We start from the raw sequence: 13,013 nt of genomic DNA, 5'->3' as shown, positions 1-13,013 counted from the left end.
ACAGTGGGTGCTGTGGCTTGTAGGCCTCTCCAGGTCTCCGTCTAACCATTAGACAACCAGGTGTTGGGCAAAGCTGAAAATTGGACTCATCTGGGGGTGCTTCAGCAAGGCTGGAATCGGGCAGATTTGTCTTTCTGAAGGACGCATGAATCAAGCCAAGTACAAGGTTGTCCTGGAAGAAAACTTGCTTCCTTCTGCTCTGACAATGTTCCCCAACTCTGAGGATTGGTTTTTCCAGCAGGACAATGCTCCATGCCACACAGCCAGGTCAATCAAGGTGTGGATGGAGGACCACCAGATCAAGACCCTGTCATGGCCAGCCCAATCTCCAGACCTAAACCCCATTGAAAACCTCTGGAATGTGATCAAGAGGAAGATGGATGAAACAAAGCCGAGCTGCTTAAATCTTTGCGCCAGGAGTGGCATAAAGCCACCAAACATCAATGTGAAAGACTGGTGGAGAGCATGCCAAGCATCATGAAAGCTGTGCTTGAAAATCAGGGTTATTCCACCAAATATTGATTTCTGAACTCTTCCCAAGTTAAAACATTAGTATTGTGTTGTTTAAAAATGAATATGAACTTATTTTCTTTGCATTATTCGAGGTCTGACAACACTGCATCTTTTTTGTTATTTTGACCAGTTGTCATTTTCTGCAAATAAATGCTCTAAATGACAATATTTTTATTTGGAATTTGGGAGAAATGTTGTCAGTAGTTTATAGAATAAAACAAAAATGTTCATTTTACCCAAACACATACCTATAAATAGTAAAACCAGAGAAACTGATAATTTTGCAGTGGTCTCAATTTTTTCCAGAGCTGTATATATATATATATATATATATATATATATATATATATACACACACACTATATATATATATATATATATATATATATATATATATATCCATCTTGCATTTCGATTGAAGTATTAAATCTAAGTATGTTTAAACAGACAAGCGATCCGACTAGAATCAATCGATTCAATGGGACATTATAAAGCAAAAATCACCCAATAAGAATGGGCCAGTATACCTCCTAGACTCCTAACAGGTAGTGGGTCCGGATCAAATGCTTTAAATGGACGTCGGATGTAGTAGCCGCTAGAGGGCGCTAAAAGCGGTGTTGAAATAATAGTAAAAAATGACTAATAGAAACATAGTTATGTTTAGGGGTTGAGATTAGGTTTAGGGGTTGAGATTATGTTAGTTGTAAACATTAGGTTTAAGAGTAGGGGGTAAATTTAGGGGTTAGTAGGCTAGTAGGTACCTACTGGCCTATTCCTATTGGATGATTTTTGCTTCATAACGTCCCATTCAAATCGACTGATCTCAATCAGATCGGCTGGTACAGCAAGCTCATCAATTTTCCTTGGTTGACACCTGTATAGCAACGGACAGTGCCTGTCGCCGTACATGTCACATACTTTGCTTTCATAAAGAATGTAGTTCATGAAACAGAAAGCCTGTTTTTTTCTGTTTTTCAATACGCTGTCAAAACGATTTGTCACACGTTGACTATGAACGAATGTGTTTATGTTGGTTGAACGTTCATGGAAGATTGGCAAGATGTTCACGTTGGTATTCGTAACTAAGCGTGCTTGAGGCAGGCGATTGTTACAGGTTGTTAAAAGGCGAGTACTGGTGACACACAGCGTTCCTTTAGAACTCTTTATCGTCGTCTGAAAACCAGTTTGCTCTTGACAGAAATCATTATAATCGCATGACACACAGGCCACTTTTAAACTGCCTACATAAGCCCACATTACCAGTGCTACACCAAGTAGAAAACATGAAATAAAATCTTTAGATGCAGAACCCTTAATTTGTAGTGTCTGAAAATATCATTAAAAAAACGCCACAATTCCACCTTAACTGGTCTCTTGAATGCAACAATTTAAAGTTAAATGTATGGTTGCGGTTTACAATATTGTCGCGCCATGCCGGTAAAACAATAGAAATGTTCAGAAAAAGAGGAACTACACCTACCTCACATGGCCATTATCGCAAAGCAGGAACATTGATTCGTTGCCATGCTGTCCTTAAACCTGTTTTTCTTTTTTCAATATAATGTGGCATGATGCAGCTACTGCCACAAGTTTTGCATCACCTTATAGAATTAACTAATTTTGTTTCATAAAGTCGAATGAAACATGCTGAATAATATTACATTAACATACTGAATTACATACCGCTTAACAGGTTTCCATGTACTTAACGAAAAACCGACAAATTGAAAAAATGCGCCATTTTGAAATCTAACTTGAAATACTGTAGGCCAACTACAAGGATGGCTTCTGGTAGACTTGTGATATAATTTCACAGCTTCTTTGATTACACGATGTTTAATAAAATATCTAAATTATGTTAATGTAGTTTTTTTTTTTTTAAAACTATAAGTCTCAATTATATATTCTAGGCAATGCAAAACTTTTGGCCACAGCGGTATATCATTTGCAGAGACAGCCAGCTCAGAGCCTTTTTTTTTTTTTTTAATAATATTACAACACGCTTTAAAATAATTACTGTCTGTCATCAGTTTGTCCACGATTTACAAACTGTGTCAATTACAAAAGGAAACGCACTTAATAGCTTTTGCTAAATATACAGAGTTTTTTTTTGTCAGATAGAAAAAAAGGGGTGGGGTGGTGGTGGTGGTGGTGGTGGTGGTGGTGGGGATGAGTCGATTTTTAAAATATCTCGGATTAACAGTCAAAGCAAAACAATACTGCCTTTCAGTCATAAAGACCTTTGAATACATTGCAATGTGTTTTCCGTTACTGTTCTTTGGTTATATATATATATATATATATATATATATATATATAAGTACAATAGTATTTTACTATGAAGTTAGTGGAAATATGAGGGAATGAAGCTTTATTAAATACATTTTTAACGGCTTTGCGTAGAAGTGCAGAGGTTAGTACGAAATGAGCCACAGCTTTGAGTATCAAACATTTTACATAATGTATTAAAAACACACAACTATGTTTTGTGCCGCATGGCAGCGCATTTTGAATATGGTCATATTTCTCGGAAGGTAAACTCATAGGACAGCTGTAATTGTAACCTATATAAAGCCAGCACAAAATTCTGATTTCAGGAGAATATATAATATAAATCACAGTAATTATACACCTGTTAAGTTGTATTTAAGATAGCACATCTAAAAAGAGTCTGAGAAGTGTGTACAGCAGTAACATTGGAGATACAAAATTCTGAAGTTTTCTTGACCGTTTACAATTATGTACTGTAAAACAGCCCTGAATAAACGTAATGAAAAGCATTTTTCGGACATTTGCCAATTCAATTAACGATTAGCACATTTTCTACATCTTAGACTGCAAATGCTTTGACATCTCACTCAAAGATAAATGCATCGCCTAAGTATGAACACAAATACGCAACAGCTAGAAAACAGTTACCCATACATACGTTCACAGTACATTACAAGAACCCTATCTGAAAACGATTGGACTTAATGCCGATAGAGGCGGCAGTTCTCTGATTTTGAATAGAAAAATTTTGTAAAAGGTGGTTAAAATGACACTCCACAGCTTTGGGCATTTAATTTGATTACATAACAATAACTGGCATATATCAATCAATTAAATGTTAAAAACGTGTCACGGGCCCGAAATGTTCTGGGAGTGGCAGTGCTGTTTTTGCTTGCAAGGTATATTCCACAAGAACGCCTCATTGCCTCATCAGTTTGACCTCATTACTAACACAACCCGTCAAACTGTTCTCATCCATTGTAAAATGTCCATATATAAAGGGTAACTGATTCCAGATTTTGCACTGCACGGATCGCTTGGCATCCTATTCTTAAAATATATATTAATTACCATGATAACTGCATTTAGAACAACAACAAAAATCATAGTAACAAATGGGAAGGAGATTTGGTTGTCATGTACTTGACTATGCATGCATGCTTTGTAAGAACCTGTCAAGACGCTTTCTCAAAACCAACGGCGCTGCCAAGAACGTACATTAGCTGACAGCCTCTGGGATAGTCAAGTAAAAAACAGAATGGGCACCGTTCAATAAACCATCCACGGGATGAAAAAAAAATTACAGGATTAATGGGAAAGGTGTTACAATGAGTTTTGTGGCAAATCGAGCACTCCAGTCCAAGTTCCTCCGAGCTGCTTTTTTGAGAGTGAAGCGGACAGGAAGAAAGGCTAACGCACTACACAGAAGCGTGTCCTACACACGAGGGTTTGCACTATGCCTTTCTGCAATGTTTTATTTATCTACAAGTACATGTTTGTTTATACTTTAAATCCTGAAAGAAGGCAGGAAGCAAGCCACAGTGTTGAAAGCGCAATCGCTGTTGTATTCCTAGCACTCTCATATATGTACAGATGAATACAAGAGCAACGGAACCCAGAACCACTCAATGATTGAAAACATCTTCAAATAGTAAGAGAAACAAAAATGTTTTACTCTTTCAGAAAAACGGCATACTTGATATGCCGGCTGGGTCATGATGTCATGGACGTCATACACTATGGAATCGAAACATATATAGCTTGAATTCCACCTTTGGGTCCGTTAGCAAAGGAGAAAAAAAACACACACAACATAGACCAAGCACAATGGATTGAATTACCTTTCCTTCCACACCCCCTGCTAAGCCCTATTGAGGTTATCAAGCTAAACCAGTTCCATGACTAGATTGGAAGTATACAATATTTTACAAGTACATTCCCTCACCTGAACCGTCTCCGGTTTTAGAAGCTGGTGGCAAATTGGAATCCAAATAGTCTACCCCCCCCCCACCACTGATGTAAAAATGCTGTTTTTAAAAATGTCCATCTCCCAAAGTGAACCGATTGCATACACCTATAAAACAGTGGTGCAAAATAAATGAATACAACTTGTATTTTTGTCTGCGAAATTTAAGTCATAACCTTGCACCAGAACTGTGAGAGAAGGTCTCATGGTGTCAAACTTAAGCCAGTACCACTGTCCTTCATTTTTTCACGAACATTTAAAGTAAAAGGAGAGAGAAAAGTACTTTATCACAATAAACTTTTCCAAGGATCACAGAGTCCTACAAACTCCAGTGGCTGACGACACATCCTGCTGTGCTCAGGCACCAAGTTTACTTGACCTCTCCTTTCTGTAATGGTTTAAGAACAGCAAGAGTGTGCCTTTAAGAGCTTGACTGTACTTCATTCACCCAGTGCTAATAAAAACCAAACAAGCAAATACACAGCAGACTGCGCCTGTGACAGTGTGCAGAGAGTGAGCAGAGAGCTGGCTTGAGGCTACTGTGCAACAATCTCCGAGCCTTTCGGTAATGAATTAGGATCATGTTGGTACAACAAAGTGAAATCAGATGTTTCATTTTTTTTTAATTTTTTTTTTTTTTTTTTTTTTTATGAGGCTATGCTCACAAAGACTTGCAGGTTACTTACAGGTTCTTCTCCCAGCCAAAGCAATACCAAAGAAATTAGCTTTAATGCTTTCTTCAACCAATCTTCATCAGCAATACTGTACCTCAATTCACTCATCTGCTGGCCCCACCTGCTCAAACATGTATCCAATTTTCAGGGTTTGAGATCACATTGTGGAATGAGAAATTGAAAGCCGGGGTGATTACTTCGCAGTTCACAGCCCCAGTGAATTTAATGTCTTGTTAAAGTAAAACGGGGACAAGAGCTTTAATGCTAGAGCAACAGAACTCAGACAAGAACTGATTAGAAATTATATATATATATATATATATATATATATATATATATATATATATATATATATATATATATATATATATATATATATATATATAAATAAATAATCAACAATAAAACCTTAAAGTGGCCATAAAATATATTTCCTTTAATGTTAGTCCACTCAATCGTCCAGTTAAAAGCTTCTTGATATGGAAAGGAAAATGGGGGGGGGGGGGGGAAAGACTGGGGGGAAAATGGAGATAAAAAAGAGGAGATGAAAGGATAGAAAGCCCCCTTCCAATAGTTCTATAACTGCATAACAAAAGCTAGTGAAAGACTGCAAACAAGATAAAGCGATGTGAAACATGAGTCGGGAGTTCACTTGGAGTCCTGAACACTCCTGCCAGAGTAGAAATTACTTTGTTTTTGTAAATGAAAACCTGATTTTGCTTTCATGCTGTCATTTTAATTGCAGTATAAAACCCATACCCCACGGATTCCGCCTTCTACTAATTAATTCAGTTTCCGAGGCGATCTCTTGTAATCTAGAGAGAAAAACAGAAACATCAGGCTGACAAAAGGAGCTGTTTTTCCTACTATAAGAAATATTTCCAATGTTTTTTTCTGATTGAAAGCTTACCAGTCCTTACATACTCCAGATCACAAACTCGAATCTTGCTACAAGTCTTAATGCTGAATGGCTGTAAGGCACGATGGCAATGGCTGTGCTATAATGCCATTTCTCTTGCACTACACAGTATCCCATATCAGTCAACCTAACCTAAAGCAGACCAATCAGGAGTTGTCTTTTGGGACACATGGTCTTTAAAAGGGTACTTTTGTACCATCTTCAACAGTATTTCATTTCAATGAGATATCTAATTCTCAGATGTCTTTTTTGGCAACGTTGAGTCATGAAATAGAACTTTTCTATACAAACCCACATTTACACAGGGGACAGAAATCACAGCTTCATGCTCCTATTTTTCCATCAGCCTCACTTGGCAAATTCAGCTTTTATGAGTCTTTTCAGAAGCAGGTGCAGTGGTTTAAAGGGGATACTTTACACCATCAGTTCTGTTCAGGGTTGGTGATGAACTTCTGAACTGCGAGGCTGTACTTGGTATGCAATTTCTGGGTGTCAATTATTCATTGGAAAATAGAAGCGCAAAAAATAAAGAAATCAGCAGGAGGTCAAATGAAAGGCAAAATGGCACAGAGGAAAGAAAGACAAACAGCAGCTGTCGTTAAGAACTTTTCAAGTATGAAAATCAGGCGTTGATAGAGACATGGGTGAACACAGAATGTGTCCCAGCAGAGAGCTGTAATGAACAGACAACAGCTGGATGCGGAGCGAGTGCATCATCCATTGGAAGCAAATAAACTCCAGTAATCTTCAGGCCTACACTGTTAAATGTGCTTTAGCAATTACGATATATATCCCTCTTGCAATTCGATTGAAGTATTAAAGCTAAGTATGTTTAAACAGACATCCGATCTGACTAGAATTGGTTGATTGAATGGGACATTATCAAGAAAAATCATCCCATAGGACTGAGCCAATCGGTCCCTATTAGCCTCCCAACAGGTAGAGTAGGTCTGAATCAAGCGCTTTAATTTAGAGGTTTATATTATGCATGTTCACCTGTTATCTAACCAAAAGCCAGTGTGAGAAGTGCACTTTTCTCCTCACTCTGTTGTGGAAGCCTTGAGAGCGATTACTGTGGTACAACTTATTTTACATGCTTTGTTGCAGTTTTTAAAAATGATGCAAAACACTCCTGAATATCTTTCAATGTGACTGAATACCTGTTATAGGCAGTATGTTAAGAATCTGAATTAAAAACAAAAAACAAACAAAAAATCACAACACAGGTGTAGGCTCATTCCATCTTACCCACCAGACTAATGCTTTGTCAAGCAATCTTCCCTGCAAGAATGCCAGAATCACAGCTCCGATTGGCTTTCAGTCAGGGGCCAGTGATCCTAAACTTGCAACCTGTAATCCAGGGGTTTCATAAACATCAATTGGCCTGTTCCCAGTGCAGAAATAATAAGAAAGCTACATACATGAGAAAGCAGTTGAGCCATTAGTATAGTTACCAGCTCACTTATGTTAATAACAATCATAATCATCACTGTATAATGCTCAGGACAGCTGGGGTCTCTTGTAATAACACACCATCTATATTATTTCCTATCCTACAATTAAAAGCTCAGTCAATAGCACAGTTGGAAGCGCCTCTCTCTCGTTTCCAAACCTTTTTTGAGTAATTACCTTGTTTGGAAGGCTATAAGCTGCCTGTCCAAATTGGACGCCTATTATTATAATCTCACAATGTAAAATGACCTATAATTTGCCGCAATGACTTGCCTCACCGTTCAATAACATTTTTTTCTCTGCCACATGTAAACACGGACAGTAATCACTGCTAACTGAGCTTTGGGGGGGGGGGGGTGGAAAGGTATATAAAAGGAGGTTCGGAGTAGCCAGATTAATCCACTCTCAATCTTTCATCGGCGTATTCGCCTTAGAGAACGAAGGACTGTTCTGTTATTCATTTAGATCATCGAGATGCCTTTATCTATTCATCTAGGAGGGTAAGTGCATTTTTACTTGAGCCAATCCTTAAAGGATATGTAAAACTCATTATCTTTCTAAAACTAGAACCTCCTTTAGGACTGCTGACTGGCCAGCCCCAAGTAAATAGCAATAAAGTGAAGAAGAAGAAAAAAAAGAAGCTGCATCAACCTTCTCTGCAAAATTTTGTGCATAATATTAAGGATAAAAGATTGCTGCCATGTAGCATAGGAGACTAACCATTCATAAAGCAGGTATCAAGACTGACTTATTCTTGAAGGGCTTAAGGAAAATAATAATTAAGAATTGTTAAGGGTACAATCAAGCGAGTTATGTAAACTAAGGAGAGAGAATGAAGTTTTTACAAGCTTGGATACCACTTATTGTAAAAACCCAAGGAAAATCGCATTGCCCAATGGACACTGAAACAGTGAGGTTATTTTTAGACTATTCTGTCTAATTGGCACAGTGGAAAAGTTTGGAATGTGGGGGGGGGGGGGGGAGGAGGGTTGTCAATGGTTTTAAATCAACCACAATATTTACACCAAGCCACCTACAAGACACTAAACACATTGCAGCTTCACATAAAATACCAATATATCTAGCAGAAGACACAACTTAAGGAAATGACCCAGAAGGTCTGTGTTGATGTAGCAGGAAGCACCTGTTGACACCTGCCGATTGTGACATCTAAAAACTGTCCATCATTATGCATAACACGGAATGTCGGTATAACGCAACACTGCAGACAAAGCTATGACTTTTCACAATTTTATTATGGACATAAAGTGACCACACCCAGCATTAAAAATTCAAACTCGGCCTAACTGCTCCTGATTGGCTTAGATGACACGCATCTCCTTAATAAAGCAACTCAGGGAGGGGTTGATTAAAACATCTCGAGTTAGACCCGCCCAGTACTTTATTATTATTATTATTATTATTATTATTATTATTATTATTAGTTTCTAAGCAGACACCCTTATCCAGGGCGACTTACAATTGTTACAAGATGTCACATTATCTTTACATAATTACCAATGTATGTAAAATATTTTTTTCTCTTAAACACTGGAAAAATAATATTTCTCCCTTTATAACGGAATGCAACGGAAATGTTCCTAAAGAATTCTATGAGTATCAGTTAAATGTAGGAGAAAACACATAAATTACTTTGAGAACCTTTTAAACTCTACAACATAAAAAACAGTTATCTAGTTCAATTAAATATATGGTATACAATTAAACAATTATATAAAAACCTTCATTTTGCGTTACAATACCATATGGTGCATATCATTAAATTATACATATTTATTAAGCCACACCTTTTAACACCTGTTACTGAAATGGCGTTACCTTTATTAATATTATACACACATGACATTAAGGTTGGACATATAGGGCTTTATATAGATTCGTGGTGCATACTCAGCAATGAAAGACACTTTTGAAAATGGTGTCCAACAATACTGTAATCAAGTTCTTTTCACCTTCAACACGACACTGCATCCGGTCGGGCCTGCAAATGTTAGCAATTCCCCCAGCAAACACGCAAACGACAAAGATATATTCAAATTGTTTACTGACTTTTAAGCACATTAACGTTTCACTGCATGAAAGTAAAGCTTACCTGTGTGGTTTTTTTTTCAGTTTTGTCATGGGCTAAACACGCTTTTGAAATTAAAACTAGACGACTTTTGGAAGGGTCCCGGAAGCTGACTTTTGTTTTCATCAATTCGACAGGTATTAAATCGCGCCTGCGCAGATGCGACATTATTAATTCGCAATTGAGAACACGTTAAATGATTTGAACGCTGCAGTTAGTAAATTAATCTATTTAAATGGCGGAAATCTGCATTTTGGAGTTGAGACAACGTGGTATGATAAATAAATAAATACAATACATAATAGCACCTCAGAGGCTCTATACATTTCCTTTAAAAAGGAATACATTACATTAACATATCCAATTACTGTGCAACGCACGTCTGTTTCTTTCCCCCGTTCTTGATTTTTTGTAACAAATCACACAGTAATTAATTTAATGACTGGTTACAACATGTTAATGATCCAATCAAGCAATCGAATGACAAGTTAAGTTGACAGCTAAATACTGCAGCTGTAACAGTACAATAATGTCATATAAGAAACACATGCAAGAATAATATTAACATTTATACCCTGGAGGCAGCCAATAAGTGATAATTAATAATACTATTAACAATAATAATAATAATAATAATAATAATAATAATAATAATAATAATAATAATAATAAGACAAGTCATTTAAAACATAATTCCTTAATTAATATTTGTGTTTATTAAAATAAAATATAACAAAAGTAATATGGCATAACACCAGCAGCCTACTGTGGGCTATAAAATACCATATAACAAAAATGTTACAGCATTCATAAAATCCTGTTATCGTTTATCTGTTAAATAGATAAAGAATACCAATACTCTAAACACATGCTCCATTGTTGTATTAGTATTTTCTTTTATCGTAATGACAAATGTGTGTAGGAAAGCATGACGTTGTTCAAAAATACCACAAGTACCGATTCTTATCTTATTTTGAAGCATGTGAATTAATATTTGGTTTGTAACACTTTGTAATGCCCCTAGGGTGCTAATGTTTAGTATCCAGTGTAGCATATAAACTACATGTATCACCTTATCTTGAACTCCACGTAAAAACTGCATTTCACACGGTCAGCGGTAATCATTGTTTCAGATTCCTATTCAAATAATGAGTCAATTTTCTAAAAAAAAAAAAAGTGGTGTCATTAATCATTCTTTGGTGTGACGCAATTTACAGTATAGAATTTCCCCTAGTTATCCCACAGAATGGATGTGTTTACATGTTCTGTAATATAAATAGCCCGTTCACTGTTTTAAACGCTGCAATGTGAAATTCACTATGTGTTGCCATCTATCAGACTAATTTGTGAGTGGATCGTGTAGCTATTTGACTTTTTTTTAGGATAACCGCAAGTTTAGTAGGCCTAACCAAAAATGTGCATTTAACAGGCAAGAAAAAAATTGTGAATTAGAAAATTAGAAGAAAAAAAATTCTCGGCACATATTTTTTTTAAAAAACTACATTTGAATCTTGATCCAATTTGTTTTGTTTGCTTGATCGATTAGACTAGACTGATTTTATTGATTTTTCTGGGTTATCTCTTGTTGTGCACTTTTCTCGTCATTTTCTTTATTTCTCTTCTTTTGCAGTTCCCACCTGCAAGTAATTTCATATAATGACAAACGCCCCACCCCCAATACTCAGCAATAGATGCGCCTGTCTTCTTTTCTCCCATTTAGATTTTTTTTTACACATTAAGCGGGACGTCTTACAGGCTGTAAATTGCGTGTAATTATCTTGTTGGAATGAAAGATTTATTTAACAAGCTGTATCCCAAATTGCTCTAATTGGGAGTCCTCGTTTTGTAAAAGCGTTCAAGATTCTTAAAATAGCACCCCTTCTTGCTTGTCCAGATGTTAAGGGGGTAAAATGTGACCCCTCCGTTTCTCTTTGTTTCAGATTATCGTTCACCCCCTGCACCCGATTCTTAGAAAAAAAGCGAACCTGAAAACTGGTTATTTGTACAACAATACTTTGATGGAAAATAAAGATGATTTGGTTAACAATAAAATACGCTATTTAGACGCGTAATTTAATATAATTTGCATTAAGGGAAAATATACCCGCTTATATTAGAAATATCGCGTGAGCTGGTCATAACTCCTATTACAAACTGGACATTCATTATTAAGCCTAGGCCTGTATTTTTCATGTAGGCCTTAATTGTTTACAGTAGCCTATAGGCCTGAAAATGCTTTCTATTTGAGTAGATTTTTTTTAAAACGTCCAAAAATCAACTAAATACCTACAAGGAGAAATGCGCCTACCACCAAAGATAAATATTAGTCGCCGGAAAGTCAGGGCCAAGGGAGAATTCAGAATAAACAAACTGCAGTTTCGATGTGTTGTAAGCAAGAAAACGTTATTCTTAAAAAACAAAAAACAAAAAAAAAAACTTACTGAATGAAGCCGGTTTTTTAAATCTATTGCAACGCACGATGCGTTCAGAACGGATTATCTTTAAAAAAAAAAAACCACAAAATAAGGTTACCAAACTGTTACCGACAATAATTGAGATAATGCGAACAATAATAAACACTTTACTTTATTTATTTTTTATTTTTCTGGTCAACAGAACACAACATTCACACAGACAGCACCCCGCTCTCTAAAGCGTAGTTTTTTTAACGGGTTTGTTTATGTTACACTCTGACGGTGTGGTGATAATGAATAAAGACACTGGGGAGGTAAATATTCAGAGCTAAATGAACTTTATTCCTGAAACATAATAACAGACAATAGAACTAGTTCGTTAAGAACCGGTGAAATATAAAATTGCTTTTACACAACCATTGAAGTAGAACAGTAATATAGCTATAACCTACTTATCAAATGGTTTAGTACCGGTGTTTGGTAAAGGTATTGTTGTTATTGCAATAGAACCGAAGTGTGTGTGTGTGTGTGTGTGTGTGTGTGTGTGTGTGTGTGTGTGTGTGTGTGTGTGTGAAATTTATAAATGCGGTTTAGCAAAACTTTAAAAAATATTAACAAAGTATTTATTATTATTATTATTATTATTATTATTATTATTATTATTATTATTATTACTACAAGACTCTGGCCGTTCCAACAGATTTACTGTCAGTTT

General features: G+C 36.2%; 1 protein-coding gene across 1 annotated transcript in view; it reads right to left on the bottom strand.

Moving 5' to 3' along the window:
- The window catches only part of LOC117435043 (integrin alpha-3-like), a 39,684-nt gene extending 27,193 nt beyond the window's left edge, over positions 1-12,491 (bottom strand). The window contains exon 1 of the mRNA XM_059002737.1: positions 9,909-12,491. Within this exon, the coding sequence (XP_058858720.1) occupies positions 9,909-9,937 (29 nt within the window). The 5' untranslated portion in view covers positions 9,938-12,491. The remainder of the gene's footprint in view (positions 1-9,908) is intronic.
- Between the last annotated feature and the right edge of the window lie 522 nt (positions 12,492-13,013).

Source organism: Acipenser ruthenus, chromosome 28, assembly GCF_902713425.1.
Source record: "Acipenser ruthenus chromosome 28, fAciRut3.2 maternal haplotype, whole genome shotgun sequence".
Taxonomy (NCBI): Eukaryota; Metazoa; Chordata; class Actinopteri; order Acipenseriformes; family Acipenseridae; genus Acipenser; species Acipenser ruthenus.
The sequence above is the reverse complement of the archived record's forward strand: the minus strand, read 5'-3'. Positions and strand labels throughout refer to the sequence as shown.